Source organism: Homalodisca vitripennis, chromosome 2 (genome assembly GCF_021130785.1).
Source record: "Homalodisca vitripennis isolate AUS2020 chromosome 2, UT_GWSS_2.1, whole genome shotgun sequence".
Classification (NCBI taxonomy): Eukaryota; Metazoa; Arthropoda; class Insecta; order Hemiptera; family Cicadellidae; genus Homalodisca; species Homalodisca vitripennis.
The window spans coordinates 98,663,561-98,685,128 of NC_060208.1; the positions used below are offsets into that span (position 1 = coordinate 98,663,561).

A 21,568-nucleotide genomic window follows, 5' to 3' on the forward strand; every position below is an offset into this window, starting at 1 on the left:
TTGTTTCCTGCAGGGAATCATTTTGTGAAACCATCTTCCGCTTCTACTATAAATCCTGCTATCAACCAATTAAAAACATACCTGATTTTCCAATTCCTTTACAGTATTCTATTGTTCCTCAACCTTATACTCACTTCACTATTGATATTGAACATACCTTCTGTGTATAAGATTGTCAGGTTTGATCTCAACACGACAGTTGGTGATGTCATAGAGCCTCTCTCGATTGAACAGTAGCTTATAGCGAGGCTCATTCCACAAAGATCGCTTGGGCACCTTGCACCGTGGCGAGCTCAACTTGAGCTTGGTGCCGTCCAGCGTCACATAGACTGTCTCTGTCAGACTAACATGGTAGGTCTCTGGTCTGTATTCCTTCCCGTATTCATTCATCCAGCCCTGTATGGCAAATCATACTAGGTAAACTATAGACAATTCCTACTATGTTCCAACAGTAGTAGCTCTTGCTATCCTTGTACTTCCTCACTAAATGTGAACACAGTTATACTTATGTATATAGTATTAAAAAATCATAAAACCTAAACAAGTATAGTGAGATAATATTATTTAAGACACAATGCAAACCATTCAAAGGGTGGCTCGAAGATTCTCAAATTTAGCAGGTGTTTCAAAATACAGAAATTTATCCCTATAAACCCTTTCCCATCCAATTATCCTAACATATACTCTCTATTGGACTCAGCTAAAACAATGCAACAATTAAAATTAAGCCTATAACTTTCCAAACAACCAGGTCTGTAAATGAGGTAAGAACAAAATGAGGTTTGAACTAAATTAATTTGAGACATTTCCTTGTGCGTACTTAAAAAGCTATATAATCAGCATATAAAATAGAAAAACATGATATACTGTATTTCAGTTAAATTGTTTACATGAACTGAGAAAGAATACTAATCCTAAGAGTGATCCGTTGATTGCTTAATTCCTAAATGGTTCCTAAAATTAGAATTGTTATAAACTCTTTGTAATCTATACTTCAGATATGGTAAAGAATCAATAAGTTTTAATTGATTTCTTCTAAAACTGTAATTCTAATTCTTAAAAGCAATTTCAGGTACTATGTGGTTACTACAAAAACATTTTGACAAATCTACTTCAACTATTTTTGTGAACAACTATTATGACTGTTCTTGATTTGTCTATCTCTTGTAGCTTCCAAAACTCGAATTAATTCACTCTGTCTATAGAATGTTGATCATGAATAAATACGTTAACACACTATACTGAAGTGTCCTGTGTATGAACTAGTAGGATAGTGTGGGTTAAGGTCACAATACAGAAATGACAAATTGTCTACCGACCTCTAAAACAGTGTCTGCGATATCACTCTCGTAGACACTTCGCCGAAAGATGGGCACCTCGTGGAGGGGTAGCATGGACCTGAAGTGTTCTATGGGGGATGTAGTATAGCCCCACACCATCCTGATCAATCCTACCAACTTCTGCAACATCAGCAGCCCCAGGGCTCCCACCAACACACCTGCCTGTAAAGTTAATACTTAATACCAACAAATTTTAGGCTGTGACATTTTTTATCAGCGATAAGCAGGGTATTTAAAACGATTAGCATGTACACAATATATTGCCCGCTGGTCAATTAGATCTACAACACTTACTATGTACTGAGGAAGAGGGGTGAGCCAACTGATTAAGGATGCGATTAGAGGTAGCACCACGATATGCCAGTCATAGACAAAGCTCTCCACTCGTCTGAACAGTGTTGGGTTGGCTAGCCTGTCTAGTTCCTTGGCCAGTTCAGTCTCCGAGCCTTCAAAAGGCAACTCTCTAACTTCCTGTGCGACTTCCACAACCTGGAAACCAATCACTTGGTTGTTAACAACTTAAGGTTTATCACTTCTACTACACGCACAGCTCACATTTACTGTCTTGTAACTATTAACTAGTGTATAGTGAGTGAACATACACTCAAACTTGCAGTTAATATCAATTTTCAAAATCCATAGCTCACAATTGGTAGTGTATTTAGATTTTAAATCTTTATCATTTAGTGACCAGATAAAAAGACCGTGGTTGTTGAGGCATTTTACATAGTTTTACTAATATGATTGTGACTCTGCAATGTTTGTACAAAAAATAATAATTTTGTTGATGATTTATTCCTCTTTTACTTCATATAAGTACAAAATATTTATAAATTGTACAAATAAAATTTAAATAAAAAATATTTCATTCACTAACATGAAAAAAATGTTTATTTATAGTTAATTCTATCAGTGACTTTCTTATATGTTCCAATACTATTTGGCTATATTGTTCCAAAATATCAGCCCAATATAATTCCAGTCCAACATGCACACAGCATTAAATAATTTTTTGAATAATGTATCTACACAGTAAAAGTACAATTTTTGCAAACTGTAAAAAACTACTCATCTCACCAACATCAATATGTTTTCTTTATTTTTGATTGCTATACTAAAAAATTGTTACTCCCACACCAAAAAATATCATTTGTTTTCAAATGGTATTATTAAATTCACTACATCAATATTCTCTGATACAAAATGGAAAAATATTTGAAAAGTTATTAAATTTTAAGTCTCTCACTGTAGTTTTCTGAACAATAGTTGAAAACTACATTTGGATAATTGAAAAGGAACAAAAATAAAAATATGAACAAAATCAACCTTTAGAATACATTTTTTATTTTGAAGTCTACCTATTTAAAAACAAAGATTTTTGAGAAAAATATGATTTAATTTAATGTTTAAACTGACAGTTCACTAGTGTGAATTTGGCCAGCAAAAATGGCACATACCTTAGTCACAAAAGTTTCGAGTCATATTAAAACAGGTTAATATTCTCAACTAATGTTAAATCTCAGTAAAAAAACCTAAATTAATGTAAACTAAAGATTTTTATGAATTCTGAGACGGTTCACAAGTGTGAATTTGGCTTGCAAAAATACCGTCACACAAAAGTTTTGAGTCATATTAAAATGGCTTGATATTCTCAACGAATGTTAAATCTCAGTAAATAAACCTAAAATAACGGAAACTAAAGATGTTTATGAATTCTGAGACGGTTCACTATTGTGAAGTTGGCCTGCAAAAATGGCGTCATACAAAAGTATCGAGTGTTTCAAATGTCAATTAAAATTTTGGGCGAAAAATATCTTGTGGATGTTTGATAACATTTTTAAGCCATTGTGGCTTTAGTTGAAGATTTTACACAACAATTTGTAATCACATCGTTTTGGTCTGAGGATTCAGATTCAGGAATTCTTTATTCATAAAACAAATGCACAGAATGTACAATGAATCACATCAAGAAAAGTATAGTTAATAAAAAATTATCTAACATCAACTTATAAAATATTAACTAACATAAGCATTAGTACTAGGATTACTATTATAATTTTTAAGTGTATTTTATGTACAGTTGCTGGAATAAACATTTATTCATTATAAGTTATGGTAATAAATAGTTATCTTATACATATAAACAGATACATACATACATAAATAAATACATATACACAGACACATACATACGTAAATACATATAGACATGTTGAGCTAAACCAGTCAATTAGCCCTTTCAAAAAATTCTTGGAATGAATATATAGGTTTATTTAGTAGATATTCTTTAAGTTTAGTTTTGAAATTATTAGTGTTGTAGTTAGTTTTCAACTCAATCGGTAAATGATTTAGAAACTTTTTCCCCATGTATAAGGTTTTCTTTTTATAAAATTCCAAGTGATGAGAATCATTAGATATATTGAACCTTGTATTATATTGATGTTTTCTTTCTGTTAAGGCAAGATTGCAGAAATGTACAACGTAATTTATAGTTTCAAATATGTATAGATTGTAGACAGTAAATATTTGGAGTTCCCAAAAAATATGCTTAACTGAATCTCTTCTCTTTAATCTCTTTATAATTCTAATAGCGTGCTTTTGTTTAACTAGAATTTTGTATAAATTATGTGATGTGGTAGCTCCATAAATAGCTATACCGTAAGCAATGTGGGAATTTATGAGAGCATAATAAACTGATTTTAGAGATTCTACACTGCAAATCTTAGCCAATCGTCTCAGTGCATATAGACCACTGGAAAGTTTTATTTAAAACACAGTCCACATGTTCATTCCAACTTAAGTTTTTATCTATAATCAATCCTAAAAATTTTGTGCTGTAAGCATTTAGCAATTGTTCTTCCTCAATGAAAATGTTGGGTTGAACCCTGTTTAGAGCTTGCTTTGTGGAAAAAGAGATAAAATTTGATTTGTTTGAATTTAATAAAAGGGTTTTACTTATCAAGAAGTCTTTTATCATTGAGAGACCTATAAAAGCGGACATCTCAACACTTTCAACACTTTTTCCTGAGATAACCACAATTGTGTCATCAGCATATAAACAGACTGCAGAGCTTTCTCCAACCAATAAAGGCAACTGATTTATATAACAAAGAAAAAGAAGTGGACCTAATGTTGATCCTTGTGGGACTCCATGCTTTGCTGTTCTTAGTTTTGAATTGAATTTGTTTTTAAAACAATACTGAGTACTGTTTGAAACATGCTCTATTTCAACATATTGCATCCTATTTTGAAGGTAAGAACTAAACCACGCAAGTTACTTTCCCATAACACCCAACATTTTAAGAGTACTTATTAATTTACAATGTGCCACACTGTCAAATGCTCTGGTCAAGTCCAGAAATACTCCGATCACGTGTTCTCCCTTATCCACTGAATTGATTATTGAATCAATAAACTCGATACCTGCGGTAACTGTAGATCGTCCAGATCGAAAACCGTGCTGTTGACTGTTTAAGAAATTGTTAGATTACAGATCATTTAAAAATTGGTTATAAACAACTTTTTCATATATTTTTGATAAAACTGGGAGGAGAGACACTGACCTATAACAGGCAGGATCATTTGGATCTCCCTTTTTAAAAATAGGGATTATTTAAGCTATTTTGAGCTTATCTGGAAAAATTCCTGATATCAAAGAAGAATTAACTAAATGCATTAAGGGTTTTAATATTAGTGGACAAGACTGCTTTAGAACAATAATTGAAATTTCATGAAATCCTGACGAATATTTGTTTTCAAATGATGAAATTATGCTTTTTATGTCAACTTCATTTACTGGTTTAAATTTAAAAGTAGTTGAAATTTGGTTTGAGTGCTGAAATTCAATATTGCTTTCATGGTTAGTGGAGGAAATGATCACAAGTATTAAGCTATCAACTGCTTCAACAACAAAATTATTAAAAATATTAGCAACCAAGGTTGAGTCTGTCAATATTTTACCATCCACTGCAAGTGATATGTTTGATATTGAAAGCTTCTGTTTACCGACTTCATGATTAATTAAATTCCAAGTAGTTCTAACTTTATTAGATGCTTTAGAAATTTTACTATTACAATAACTCTTCTTTTGCAAGGCAATAGACTGGTTCAACTCTTTTTTCGTATCTTTAATGGTTGATTTAATATTATTATTTTTAGTAATTCTAAATTCATGCTCTACTTTAACTATTTATTTTCTCCTACATTTCAGCTCTTCAGATGCCCATTTATTACTTTCCATTAATTGCTTATAGGTAAATACTTTAGGAAAGTTTAAATCAAAGTAGTAACAAAACAAATTGCTAAAAACATCATATTTATGAATTACAGATGCCTGGAAAACTTCACACCAGTTTAACTGAGACAATTGTCTTAAAAACACATTATAATTATTAGCTGTGAATTTTCTAGTTAATTTTCTTAAAACGAGATTCTTTTGATTTGTTATTCCAAAAATTTCCAGCAACTGTGCATCATGATCAGACAATTGAGTTATAATTCCATATGTATTTAAATACTCTTTTTTATATTAGTTATGAAGTTATCTATTGCTGTTTGTGACTTATTTGAAGTTCTTGTTGGAAAATCTACAGTGTAAATCATATTATAAACCCTAAGAATATTAACAAACTGTTTATATATGGAACTATCCACATTTAGAACATTTATAGTTAGATCACTAGTTATAATTACATTTTCATACTTGTTATTTAATATCTCCAATAATAACTCAAACTTAGCCAAAAAGGAGTCCTCATAACAATGTTTAGGGTTCCTGTAAACACAAGCAAGTGTGAATGAATAATTATCTATTCTAATCTCCGAAACACAACATTCAAATTCCTTTTCAATTAATAATAACTGGATTGCCGGTAAAGTGACACTTTTTGAAGTCAAATTTCTGTGTACCAGAATGACAACACCACCTCCAGTGCTTAAACATCTTGCAAAATGAGAGGATTTAAAGTAGTTTGGTATATTTAAAAGAATTAATTCAGCATCTGACATATTATGTTCCGTAAGTGCTATGATATCAGGTTTAATTTCATCTAAATTGCACTGAAGTATATCTAGACGTGATGGAAGGTGCTGAATGTTCTGATGCAATATTGTTAGTTTAGAATTTTGTAATCGAAACTCATTGTTACTGTTTTTTTTTATTACAAGACTCTTTGGTAACCAGGTTAATATTTCTATTTGATTTAATTGATAATGATCTCTTATAATTGTTGAATGCAATCATCTTTGAAGATTTGCCTGTATTTCTTTCATTAAAAAAGATTTATCTAAAGCTATTTCTGGTGAACCCCATCCCAAAAAAGGACTACTTAAAGGTGACTCATTTTTGGCAGGATATTCCAAGGTTTGTAATCCTACGTAACATAACAAGTAGTGCACTTTAGTTATAAATGCAATGGAAAAGATGTTGAACTGTAGTATACTGTGCTAAAAATTACTCACACACAACAACAACACTATGACTTATTGTAAGACAAACAACTTCTAGAATAGCGCACTGTCAAACAGAACAAAACTGGACGTAAACACTAAACATATTAGTGTGTCTGTAGAGTTATGATACATTTTTAGAACTCAATAAATCAGAAACATATAGTTAGAGGTTTATGGGACATCACTTTATTAAGTGTGGGTTGGTGTCATGATGTTGTAACTGTGTAGGTTTGGGTGTTGATAGAGTGTCTTTTGATGGTGGTAAATGTAGGGACAGGAAGGGGGAGATAAAAGTAAAGGGGAGCAGGGGAGGATAGAGAGGGGGGGAGGGAGGGGGGGAGAGAGAGAGAGAGAGAGAGAGAGAGAGAGAGAGAGAGATTATGATGGTTATGTGTGGCGTGAGTGTATAAGTGTGTGAGAGGTTCCAAGCCTCCTAATTAACCGATATCTCGTATTTTGGATAAATTCAGTTTATATTCTTGTTATCATTTATTAATCATCCATTATCACATTATCATTTCTGCGGTTGTAATCTTATTGTCAAACACTTGCTTTGTTGTAGCTATGAAGTATTTGTTTTTTCTTATATTACGAGCATACAAAAGTTGCATTTCATGTTGTCATTACGTTGTTTTTCCATACGAAGATTTACATTACTTTTTATGTTGATGAGTACATATTCATGCTGCTGATCGCGTCTCGATCTCCGCACACAGGCTATGCCCATGTGGAGATCATTTCCTGTTTTTGCATGTATGTTGAGATCTTTGTAACTATGAGAGAGGAAATAAATAAATATTCATTCATTCATTCAAAAATAGCTAATCATTAACTTTTATTCTCACTCTCTGGGTTTATTAACCCTTTGAACCCCAGGCGGCAGGATACTGCCGCCTGTGTTACTTGTGAAAAAGACCGGGCGGCAGTTTACTGCCGCTTTGTATTTTGCGTATTTAAAAATTACTAGACAACGTATGACAAATGTCGTCATGTATTTCATGTAGTACATAAGCTTAGGAATAGAACGAAATACATTTTTCGTAATTTAAACGTCTTTGGAATTGAAATAGACGCTGCTAAATATGACTCATTTATAGTCTTTGTTTACGTTCCACAGTACCGTCGGCTGTTGTTATTGTGTTTGTTTATGTATTATATCATTGTTTTCACAAATTTTTAGTAGTTATTAGTGTTAAATTTAATTTGTTGAGTGGAAATATAAACAATGGATCGTCATGACGATATTAGAACGAGTGAAATAGATAGAATTATGGACGAGAATCTTGACTCGGATTCTAGCGTTAGTGATTTGTTTGCTGACGATAGCGATGCTGATCTGAGCTATTTACCTGATCAACCATCTACTTCAAATGGTAAGAGAGCTAGATTAATTCCAGATGAACATTTGGGTACATCTAGGACTCATTTAGAAACCGATGACAGTGATAGTGATGACCCAGAAATTGATCAACGTAGGCCTACTCATACGCCTAGGCCTAGGATCCCCAACCAATGTAGACAAGTCTTGAGTGATAATTCGGATATAGATGATAGTGATGAGGACTCTAATGATGAAGGTCCCATATGGGAAAAAGTGACAGCTCAAGATAATGTTCATTTGAACCATAACTTTTCCTTTATGGCAATTCCTGGACCTAAACACTGCCCACCAGTAAATGGAAGCCCTGTACAATTCTTCAATTTATTCTTTACAACAACCCTTTTGAATTTGATGGTTTTAGAAACCAATAGATATGCTAAACAAACTGTAAACTCAAGAGGAGATACAGCTTCTCACCTTAGAGTTGCTTTAGACAGTGGATTCCAACAACATTAGTGGAAATCAAAGCCTTCATTGTTGTTGTTCTAAATGTGGGCCTTGTCAGGAAGCCGACTATAAAGGCATACTGGTCTACTACATCATCGCAAATTACACCTTGGTTCAGCAAAATGTTCACCCGTTTACGGTTCGAATCACTTCTATGTTTTTTTCATCTCGTCGATAATACAGCTTTACCAAAAGTAAATGAACCCGGCTATGATCCTACACAGAAGTTCACACCCTTAGTCGATCACTGTAACAGAATGTTCAAATACCACTACATAGCCCACGAACAATTATCTGTGGATGAGAGCTTGATTGGGACGAAGAAATCAGACCACATTGATGCAGTATATGCCCAATAAACACCACCACCGCTGGGGCATCAAATTGTGGGTGTTATGCGACTCAGTGTCTAAATATTGTATGAGTTTCTTTTGCTATAAAGGAGCAAAATCAAATGAAGACAGGAATGAAATTAAGCAGTATGGATTGGGCTATTCAGTAGTTATCAAATTATTAACTATGTGTAATTATTTTGAAAAAGGATACCATGTTTTTGTAGACAATTTCTTTTCAAGTATAGCTCTCATGAAAATGCTGTACAGTCGGAAAACCTTTTTCACAGGAACAACTAGGCGAAATCGAAAAGGATTGCCACAAGAATTGAAAAATAAAATAGGTGTAGGAAACAGTATATTACAAAAATGAGAACAACATTGCAATGGCCTACCGTCAAAAAAAGACCCAAAAGTTTCCCGTTATATTATTATCATCTAAAGGTGACGTAGGAAATGTGGATGTAACAAACAGAAGGCGTGGTAGACAAACTATTAAAACAAAACCTAAGATCATTGCAAACTACAACACCTACATGGGGGGAATAGACCACTTTGATATGATGCTGTATACTTACTTGGACGAAAGGCGCACAGTGAAATATTGGAAGAAGGTGGTTTTCAATATTTTCTGTAGAATGGTACTAAATAGTTATGTTATGTATAAAGAGAACTGTATAAATAATAATTTGAAACCTGCTTCTAGATATAAGTTTATTGTCAGCATCATTGAAAACATAGCTCAGGAATGGTTCATTCATAAAAATGCTGACAATTTGCCAGGCGGTGGTGGTCATAATGCTGGGCCCAAAAGCCTTGAAAAAATACCAGGAACATCGATGAAAACTTGCTGGGTATGCACAGAAAAAGGACAGACAAACAAAACCTCAAGGAAAAGGTCAAGACTCTGCTGCAGCAAGTGCAATGAAGGATGCCATGGCCCCTTCTTCGATAAACATGTTTGTAAATAAAATAATATAAGAAGAAAAACTTTGTAAATAGTGTATATACTGATGATATGTGTAATAAAATTGACAAGAAGGACTATTTAGAATGAATGGTAAGTGTATATACAGATATTTTTCTAATTATATATGTGTTTGTTACTAAGGCTTATTTCTATCTAACTTGTAGTTTTTATTATAAATGGCTATATTTTATTTATTTATCACACAATCATCATAAAAATGTATAATTCTATAGAGAATTTGGGGGGTCAAAGTTGAGTTTTTGGATTTCTTTTATTTTTTAATTTTTTTATAGATTTTTTTTACAAATCACATTTTTTACTTCAATGAAAATTAAATCCAATTTCATTCTGAACACATCAGTACCAAAATCTCATTTATACGTGCAAATGAGCCCAGTTTATGATTTTTTTTGTAAACCCTTACAAATGTACATGTTTTAGAGTGTGCGGTTTTTGAGGCCACCTACCAAAATGGGGTAGTAAGTTTTTGGGAGACAGCAATTTTTGGGGAGTTAAACAACATACCTGGGTGCTTGTAAAGTTTTTTTTTTAAGTCAGCATTATTAGAGAGGAAAGATCATAGAAGTGCATCAATAGTTAGACTTGAAAGATTTTAAAAAGCTGGCAAAATCTGATATTATGTTTCTGTATCTCTAGCATACCTGGGCCCCTCACTTGCATACACGATTTCACTTATACGGGAATTCACAGGAGGAAGACAGAGTACTACCATAAGCCAAAAGAGTTTGAGACCAATACGCCAGTATCGTCACATACAATTGAATAAACCAAAACTTGATTAAATACTTGTACAAATAGATTATTTATTATCTTACTCCAAGGATATGATACAAAATAAGAATAGCCTGTCTCACCTCTGAGTCACTATCCTTATCACACAATGATGAGAATGATATTGTCGATTTATCCAAATTGACATCTTTTCCGTCTTTTTCAATTTTCGTCTTCCCCTTTTTCCTCTTCAGCACTGCCCGAATTCCCTTCCCCTTGTATCCAGCACTATCTGTATCCTCGTCCACCACCTAGGAATCAGAAAAAGAGATTTAGCAATTCAAGATGTAACAGAAATGACATTCTTAGGTTTAATCATTGTGATTTAAATTTGGGCCCCTAAAGAATTCATCCCACATTTAGACGCCCACCGTAATCACATTTAAGCTTCCAAAGTAATTACTGCACATTTGGTTGCCACAATCACACCACATATGGATGTTCACAGTAATCATATCATATTTGATTGTCACAGTAATTCCCCATGTGTGATTAAAAATTATAAGTCCACATTTAAACTCCCATAACAATTACTCCCAAAATTATAAAAAGATATCAATAATCGGGATAAAACACTTACAATGCTTTACTTTCCTTACTCCAAAATATAGTACATATGTTCCATATTTTGTTTTAACTTATTTTTAACAAAATTGATAAGTTAATGCAGATGTAATGTGTGCACTGTAACTTCTGATAATTTTTTTTATAATTTGCAGTAAGGAACACGAGAAATTAATTTAAATTAAAACTTCATAAATATTAATAAAAAAAAGAATCATGAAACTTTTTTGGAGATCTTACAAATTTCTCGCCCATTTAGAAGGCGAAGCATAAAAGCTGATGACAATAGACTGGATGATAAATTGGGTTCTTATTGGTAAGCTTTTAGTACAAATAAGTCAAAACTCACATCTGAATGTTATGCAAAATTAGTAAAATGTTTGCAATTGAATAAAGTTCAACCTCTTCTGGTGATGGTGATGGCACAGGTGTCGTGGATCGCTCGGGTGTTGAGCAACTCGCGTCAGACTCTGCCTGCTCCTCTGTAAGCGGCTCGGCTGTACTGCGTGTTGACTTGTCCGATGCTGGTTGTGAACTCTCAGACTGTTCCTCAGAATCACTGACACTCGACTGCTCCATCATACCCAACACTGGCCTATAAGTAAAGATAATACCAGCTAGTATCAGATTTAGCAGGTATTCTTACGGTGTTTCATCACAAACTGAAATAGACATACATATGAATATAACACCAACTGCACAGTGTTAGCAATTAGGGCCAGGCAGTTGTCTCTCACGCACACACTCACAAGCGCAGAGGGTTGGAGCCAGATCAGCATCTACCATTTTCCTTCCCGGATTATTCAGTGACATCTTAGACTCAACAAAGACTAAGATTCTCTGTAACAATTTCAGAATATTATACGTTATTTGGTACAATCTATATCTACTAATCACTTTAGGATAAAATTACAAATAACAAAAATCTGGGTTTGATTGGAGAGGTTCACTAAGTAACTAACAGAGCAGAAATGAGGTTGGTCCTAGTCCCCTGCATTTGTGTGCGTGGGGTCTGAGTAAGTATTGGTCTAAAACCACCTGAGCTCCACCCACAGTCACTATTTGCTAACACTATATATACTAACAGTAAAACTCAAATGACCACACTGTTCACATATTCATTAGTCATGAGTCAAGAATTAAGAAAATCAGTTTGCTATTAAATAAGCAATTGTATCATAATCAATAATAACACATTATATTAATTTAAAATATATAATTAATATTAGATATTATCACAAACCAGATATTCGTTGATAGTAAAAAAAGCCTGCTGCTTAAACCTTTACAAACCAGTTACAGTTAAACCAGTTACATATAAGCCTGCTTATATGTAACTGCAATAAATTTCTTAAATTCTAACTGTTTGAGATATTTTAGTAACAACAGATGTTGTTGTAACATATGACTTTTAGTATATATAACTAATTTAGCTGTGCTATTGCAATGTTTAGTTTGATTCCGCTTTTGTGTTGTATCATAGTTGTGTACTGAGCACTGATCATAAATTTAAAACTATCCATGTTATTCTTTAGATGAAGGAATCCTACAATACATCCGATTATATTACACATCCATTATATTAAACTGTTTAGAACAGTTCCTTATGTCAATGGATTTTAAGAGAGAATTTGCAGTAAATCATATTTTCAGTTGTATTATCGTTCAAAACTAATTTATTTGCTCTTAAGAGATATTAAGTTTGGCCTTAACATAAAATAAATCTACATCTGGAAGACTAAAGTAGTGTCATCTGTGCACGCGCGCACACACACAGATGCACAGATGTTGTGCATTAAAACATTATAAACATTAATGTCACCCACTGCAGTGGAAGAGATGTTCTGAAATCCAGATAGGTAAAAGAATAGTACAGACTTATAACAATTAAAAAAGAGATATAAACATTTCCCAAAATACTGAGCTAGAGACCGAGTGTGAAAAATACAGGGTTACAGGAATTACTATAAAATTCAGACTTTAATGTTCACATCAATACAAATAGGAGCTTCTTAAACTATTAAATAATTAATTGTTGTGTCTTGATAACAAAAATCTTCAGCACTGTTTCGAAGGTTCAATTAACCTTTACAATTGAACTACACAGAGCATGTATGCTTAAATGACACATCATTTATGCTATCCAAAGTAAAGTTTGCACCATTTCTTTTGAAAAAAATACCACCAGCAGAAAACATTTTAAAAAGAATTATCTTTTACTGATAACATAACAGCAAGTAATATTTGCTGATTTGAAACAAGTTGCTTAAAATATTGTTATGACCTATACATAGAAACCATTAGAGGATTCAATATACAAATGTCCCTAACTACAGTCACATCTAAGTTGAATTTATTACTTTCTCAGCCATAATCTTGAAAGCTCTAAATGAACATTTTATCTTCTAGAAGAATTGATGATCTCTCAATAGTTAGACCTTTACCTTCGCTGTTTGTTCTGACTCTTCAGTCGGTCAGTCTTCTTGATCTCCTCTATCTTTTCCTCCACGCTCTTTGTTATTCTCCCCTTCACTTCTCTAAAGAGTTTCCACTTGTCCGTTTCTTCCCGAATACCTAGACGGCCCAGGACTCTGCTTGGAGTATCAGTGACACTGCTATCCTCACTAGTTCCCTCTGCAACCAACGACAATGTAACACGTCTTTTATATGTTAAATAAATGTCATTAATTTTTTTCTGTTTTGATTATAAACTAGTGTAAGATGTAAAACTAAAGTGTAGACTTCTTGGCCTCACTTAGTTGCTTTATTGGGAAATCTTTCCACGAGAGATTCGCACAACTAAGACCTACTCTCGCTATTTTATGTTAGAACTAACTCAAAATGTCAGCAACTTGCACAGAGAGCTTTAATAAAACATATCAAAAAGGAGAGATATAATCAAATTTCTGAGTTGAAAACAAAGCTTTTGCAAGTGTTGGTTGAGTTTAACCTCAAGAGGTAAATGCACAGTATAACCCAGACAGACTAACAACTAGGTGAGCTGAATATTCTGTAACATGACATAACTGTACTATTATGTTACAAAACATTACAATATAATATTTTACAAATGTTATGTTGTTAAATTTTTTTGTTCAGAAGACCAAATTACTTTCCACTTCATCCACTGATAATTGCAGGAATAACCCAAGAACGATTTTGCCAAGACTTTTTTTGAGCCTTAGGAATTGATTGGTGTGATCTTTTATACCAGGAAAACTCTATTTTATAATAATAAAACTGTACATTTTTTAAAGAATTTTTATATTTACATTGGTCTTGTGAGATGTTGACAACATGAGAAATGCTGCATACCCAAATTAACCAGATTGATGAGTAATCATAATGTTGTTCATATTTTTTTCAGTAGATTACAGATATGTGTGATGAAGTTAATTAAAGATGGGATTAGTTAGTTTTAAAATAAGCAAAAACCTCCATGTACCTTGAGAAAAAATTGTGAGATCTAGCACATGCATACACTGTGAACCAATAGAAAAAGTAAGGTATCTATATTTTGATATTTTGTTTATATTTTTTATTTATAAACACTTGAATTTTAATGTTGGTCTCATGATTGACATCTCATGAAAAAAGTGTACAAAATAGCCTAATCTAATATTCTGCTACAGCTAAATCTAAAGAATAAAATTCAAAGTCCAGCAGACACATTCTGCCCATTATTTCTTTATGCTTAAGGGATCTCTGAGCTTACAGGGTTTCAATCTAAAATCAAAAGGTTGTTGTTCAGTGTGAGTTATTAAACTCTATTTCTAAATTGATAAACTATAGATTTTGGCTGCCTAAACATACACTGCAAACCTGTATGTATCAAAGCAAATAACAAGTGTGTTTTGTTTGTTATTAAGTGGGCAAGGTATGCACTTCCTCATAACAGAAGGAAAGAACACATAACAGAAGGAAATAGAATCTTCATTTTAATAAATCTTACTTTAAAATATTTCCATTCTCAGTTTATTACCACCACTTCATAATGAATTTAAATAATTCTCCTTACTATATGTAAGAACTATTTACAAAGATAATTTATTCCAAAATCCCATCGATTGTCACAAAAAACATTTTATAAACCTCACATTACTTTTAACAACATATGTTACATAAATCATTAGTAGAATATATATTTTATAACTTATTTTTATTACAAATTTTTTATATAACACGTAAATCTTACAAAATAATTTAACCTTTCATTCTAAAATGTACATCTTTTAAATTTAATTATACTTCATAAAAACTCACCACTTACATTAATAAGTTGGTATAGAACATTTATGCCTGACGCATAAGGGTTTTGAACATTTGTGCGCAAATGAGTTACCATTGTAATATTATAGTTCACACTTAGATACAAGTTAAATGTAGTTAACCTCTTTGATTGTGTGGATTTATCATATTTAAATTGAATTCCAAGTATTATACTAATTAAAAGATAAAACTTTAATATTATAACAATTACACAGAAAACTGATGACTAGTGTTAGATAAATTAGTAGCTTGAAACAATTTAGAAGCATTCGTTATTTTTTCAATGTTGAGATAATTAATTTAATAATATTTAGTAAATTTGGCTGATGTTTCCATAATGACTGAGTTATTTTTTGAGAGAAGCTTTTCACTGAGAACCTGGAAAATTTCATTTTTGTCAGCCTGTTCACATGATATATGGAGAACGAATTGACTTATAGACTTGAAATTTTGCATAACGCTTCATTTCTATATGTACCAACATGAAGTGCATCTCACTCACATCACAAGATTTGACTAAATGTTAGTGAATATCTTCATGAGTATATATTGCCATGAGTTACCATGATGGTGACGAGAAAATCGTAGAATAAAACAATTTGTTAACAAACTGAGTAGTCATTTGACATTTTAACCCCTTACACAGTAACACATGTAATAAGGTTACTTTGTTGGATTAGTCAGTGAGACTTCTGCTATGTTCTGTCAGATTCTTCAATACTCCGTATTAGTTTATTAGCATACAGACATGATGAGTTTGGCTAAACATTAGGAAAGCCTATAATCAATGTTATCTTGAGAATGAATGAGCTATAAACTTGAAATGTTGTATATATTACCTAGCTATTACTAAGGGCTCTGACAGAATTCCTCTTTTGTTTGTCTATCTGTCTGTCTGTGTTTGTTTTCCACAAAATATCTCAAGAATAAACTGAGTTACAGCCTTGAAATTTTGATGATTTTTTTTATTTTTTTTTTTTTTGTTTTTTTATGATGGGCATGCCCCTCTATGAGATTTGGCTGAACGTTTGTGTTCCCTGACTATTCACAAGACATCTCAAGAAAGGTTTTATCTTTAGATTTTAAATTTTGCATAAAATTTAATTTCTACAAAGACAAGAATGAGTAAGTTCTTCATGGTGCATTTCCATCCATAGGTACTGGCTGGACATCATTGAGGCCTATCACTCAATATCAGCAAATAGTGAAATTTTCACTTTAAAATGTAACAAACACATTTAATTTGCGCATTTTATTACATTTAATTTGTAAATTTATTGTATACAAATCTAACTATTTCAGTATATAGCTATAGAATGCATAAAAATGTTTATTAAAACTTTAAAAGTTGATTTTGAATATCGGAAAGTTAAAATATGTATAATTTAAAACCTACTTGATTTTTATTTCATTTTAATTACTAAACAATTTATTTACAGATCCAAATGGTGCTAAAACACCACCTTGATTGAGTGCCAATACTTACCAGACTTGACGATGATACTGCTTGACGTGTCATAGATATCTTCCAATTCCTCATCTTCTGGGTGATATCGAAACGAAATGTTAGAGACTGAACTAGACATTGCCAGGCCTGTAACATATTTGACACTTTAGTTATGTGTATTGTTTTAAATTGTCAAACAAGGGGTAGTTCTTGATTTTGGGGTTGTGATTGGTAACAATAATAAAACTTTTTTGGAAATTTCATTAGGAGGGTAATTGAATTAAGTAGATTTATGTGAAACTCAAGAATCATTCCAAAACATCAAATATGTTTGCAACCTCACCTGCTGTTGGAGTTACTAATGTTTTAGTAGGACTACATGAGCAAATGTACAAAATGTGTACAGACTTCTCTATAAAAATGTAATCTTCACTTCAAACCAAGGACCTATCCCACAAGGTCTAGGAAAGTACATATGAAAATATTTTTATTGCTACTTCAATAATTACGAGGGAATCTGGAACTTCAATAAAGTTTAGATTACTATTTCTAAATCGCCTCTATTTTGTAATTAATTTTCAAATTAGTTACAACTTTATTAATACTAAACAAAAATACAAAAATTAAAAAATGTTGTGAATTACAGTTTATCTTGAAAAAATTGTATTACTAGTAGAATAATATGTAGTAGAGCTTTACATGAGCCGAATGGGAAAAGATATTTGTAGTGCCAGTATCAACATAGCTGACAAATAAACAGCAGTTAAGTCACAACCATTATCAAACAAACCTAGACCAAACATTGATAATTTTTACAAAGTATGCATCAATGAAATATAATTCAAAATAATTTAAAACAACTTGGTGGATAATTAAATCTAATATGTATTTGTTAATTCTTTTTATTTATTTGACTGTCTACTGTTTGGTGAGCTAATAATAAAGCAATATAATCACTTGGCTGTCTAATGTCTAGAATTAATTCCTAACTATTTTATCTTTATTTAGAAAAACAAAACTGATTTTAATTTTTCAAAAGATGGGTTGCTTTTTTGTTTACTTATAACAAATTTACTTATGTGGCTGTATTGGTATCACATTAATTAAGTATGATTGATGGGTTTAAATTTGATGTATCAGTACTTTTCACAAAAAGCCACCACAAGGTTTTCTTATAGTTAGTAAATTAACAAAAACTTCCAAAGGTGGCATGGTTGATATCGAGAGTATCTTAGTAATCTACTATTCAGGAAACCTTTGGAAATTCATTCTAATCCTCACCCTACGCAACCAGAATGTCCCCAAGTTATGAAATGATCTTGTGGGTTGAAGTGCAATGAAGCTTGGTTTCTTGCTCTATGAAGCAATTGAGAGCAGTTTTGATATCATCTGCACATACATATTGCACAACTTTACGTAACAGAAACAATTCAATATGCTATTTTCATAGTGTACTGATATACATCACTAGATTTGAGGCAATTCCAAGAAATTGTTGATCTACTCAATAACAAATCTGTAGGTACCGGTAACTGTAATAATCGACACACCTATACCTACTCCTATCTTGACAATTAATGTCATAAAAAAGGAGAAAGTGATAAGGAGTACCACACCTAAACAAGCAAACGCCCATTTTTCGTACAAAATATCTTGCCAGTCATTTAATGAGAAAATAGACAAACTTACTAACTCTATAAGTTATCACAATTTTTACAATTTCATCCGTAACTTTTTATGTAGGACAGTGGTGAAGGGATTCTGATAATTTTCAAACTTCTTTATTTTTAGATAGACAGAACTATAAAGTCTTTTTGAGTTTTTGTGCATTACAAAGTAAAATAATAATCAATAAAAAATAATAATATAAGATAAATAATTTAATTATTGAACACGATTGTAATAGATTGACAATATATGCAATATCACACTCACAGTCAAACAGACAATCATAACTCAGACATGCCAAAGATTGAAGAGTCAAGTTATCTGCTAATCAATTGTTGGTTTATGAATTTGAAATTTTTAAATATTTATAAAAGCTTGTTTACAGTGAACTACTCTTTTTGAGGGTGAATTAATTCAAGTGTCCTTCCACATGAGATATTGGGTTGATTAAGTCGCTTATTGATCTATAGTAGTCATTTTATGGGGTATGCTTGTACAATTTGTAAGCTATTTGCAAATGTTGATGCTTTGTTCAATGACTTTTGTAGATGTTTGCAAGCAGCACAGATACTAATCTTAGAACTTGTATAGCAGCCTACTCTAGTTGTGACAGGTTAGTGTTAAAAAAACACATTGAAACATTTAATTATTTGTATTTAATATGTTTTTGAATATTGTTGTTACCATAAAATATTAAACAGATAATATTAAAATAAGCTAGCAGCATGTGTTAAGACAAAGTAAATAGAAACAATGAGATTGTATTATACTGTAATACAATTTGTAAAATATTAATATATATTCGTATATTATTGAACAATATCAATAACTACATAACTCAAAATTATTTGTACAGAACTAATAAATAATAAGGTAATAAAGGTAAATGGTTTTTACAAAGTTAGCATATTGTCATAGTGCATGTTCTAATGTTACAAAAGCTCAAAAGTTGTAGAAAATTGTATCTTTTTATATAAAACACGTACAAAACAACAATACTCCTATAGTAAAATTTAAAAAATTATGCTCACAATATAATATACTGTACATTGTTACTTCATCTCATCGATAACACTAACAATATTCACATCAAACAATTTTAATAATCTTATTTTGTATGAGACACGAAATCCTAGAACAAACACACTAAATTCACACAGCTTAGCAATGAAAATTGGAAACCGAACACAATACAGGGGGACAATCAGGTTAACCAACAGAGTGTGTGATGTCAAGGCACCCACAGGACAAACAGAAATGTTATCAGGCACCATTATGCAGCTTATCAACACTAGACAAGGCTTGTTAAGTCTGACCCAAGAAGTAAACACAATACAGGGGGACAATCAGGTTAACCAACAGAGTGTGTGATGTCAAGGCACCCACAGGACAAACAGAAATGTTATCAGGCACCATTATGCAGCTTATCAACACTAGACAAGGCTTGTTTAGTCTGACCCAAGAAGTAAACACAATACAGGGGGACAATCAGGTTAACCAACAGAGTGTGTGATGTCAAGGCACCCACAGGACAAACAGAAATGTTATCAGGCACCATTATGCAGCTTATCAACACTAGACAAGGCTTGTTTAGTCTGACCCAAGAAGTAAACACAATACAGGGGGACAATCAGGTTAACCAACAGAGTGTGTGATGTCAAGGCACCCACAGGACAAACAGAAATGTTATCAGGCACCATTATGCAGCTTATCAACACTAGACAAGGCTTGTTAAGTCTGACCCAAGAAGTAAACAGATCTGGGTTTTCTAGTGTTCATGCAAGGAAACTTTTACTAAACCAAAATATGTTTAAGATTTTCTACAAATTTCAAACAATATTTTGACACAACCAATAATCCACTTGTATTAGTAACTTTAAAGAGGAAAACTATCCAAAAATAAAATTGTTGTGTTTGTATGTACATATGAATGTAAAAATGTTAGTATGTATTTAAATATTTGTACATTTATTTATTTACAATGATGTGTTTTATTGAAGAGAATTACTGATCTATTATACCTGCATAACACAGCTGTACTATCCTGTAGTAGGCTCATCACTTAATGTTTAGATTAGTAATTTTTTAAATGGTTGATGCCTGATTAAAGTGTTCAAATAATATTGTTGCATTATAAATAAATAAAACAGAGCTATTCCGTGGTGTATTTACCCAATAGACCTACTAATGATATTCTCATTGTTTGGCAATGTACTAAAATTACGTATTTTCTTTTAAAGTAGATACAATTCAATAAAATTGTGTTTCATAAGATTATTTATGTCATCTTTTGGTGTAAGTTTCACAAAACTCACAAACAAGTTTTATTGTGCCACAAAATTCTTTAGACCTAGGGCTCAATAATGAATTAATGAAATTCACCACTGAAGCTATTCTTTACAAATGTAAACCTTTCCATGTTTATACCAGGTTCTTCACAGTCTAGGTTTTAATTTGTTGGAGGTTGTCCAAATCAGAATTCCAAGATATCAACAACGAAATACATGATGCAAATGGAATTTTTCTTTCAGATGTGAGCATTGTTTTCCTTAGTTCACAGCATAAAATACTTAAATAAAAAATAGTAGTATACAAAATCAAAATAGTTGTGAGAAAAAATAGAATAAACAACTACATAAAAACTAATCTGTTAGCTATTCACTATATACTATAAATGTTTCAAAACAACGAAAGTAATTAATATAAATTCTTAGAGTCTAGATGTAAATGAATGTGAATACAAAACTATTTTAGGAAAGCATAATTATTTACAGCACTTAATATATGTGGCCTTCAACTGTATAAGAACCTAGCCAAAAGACCTCCCCATATCAAGGAATGAATGTACAAAAACATAAGCAAATATAAAAAATTGTTGTATTATTAAATAACAAATAGCATGCTATT

At 31.9% G+C, this 21,568-nt stretch overlaps 1 protein-coding gene across 4 annotated transcripts in view; it reads right to left on the bottom strand.

Annotated features, from left to right (window-relative positions):
• Window positions 1–21,568, bottom strand: part of LOC124354410 (testis-expressed protein 2) — a 91,163-nt gene that overhangs the window by 25,420 nt on the left and 44,175 nt on the right. For all 4 annotated transcript variants that reach the window (XM_046804842.1, XM_046804843.1, XM_046804841.1 and 1 more), the window contains 7 exons: window positions 17,033–17,140; window positions 13,722–13,911; window positions 11,680–11,872; window positions 10,797–10,964; window positions 1,635–1,829; window positions 1,320–1,502; window positions 158–396 (listed from right to left, as the gene is read on the bottom strand). In XM_046804842.1, coding sequence (XP_046660798.1) covers window positions 158–396; window positions 1,320–1,502; window positions 1,635–1,829; window positions 10,797–10,964; window positions 11,680–11,872; window positions 13,722–13,911; window positions 17,033–17,132 — 1,268 coding nt within the window. In that variant the 5' untranslated portion in view covers window positions 17,133–17,140. The remainder of the gene's footprint in view (window positions 1–157; window positions 397–1,319; window positions 1,503–1,634; window positions 1,830–10,796; window positions 10,965–11,679; window positions 11,873–13,721; window positions 13,912–17,032; window positions 17,141–21,568) is intronic.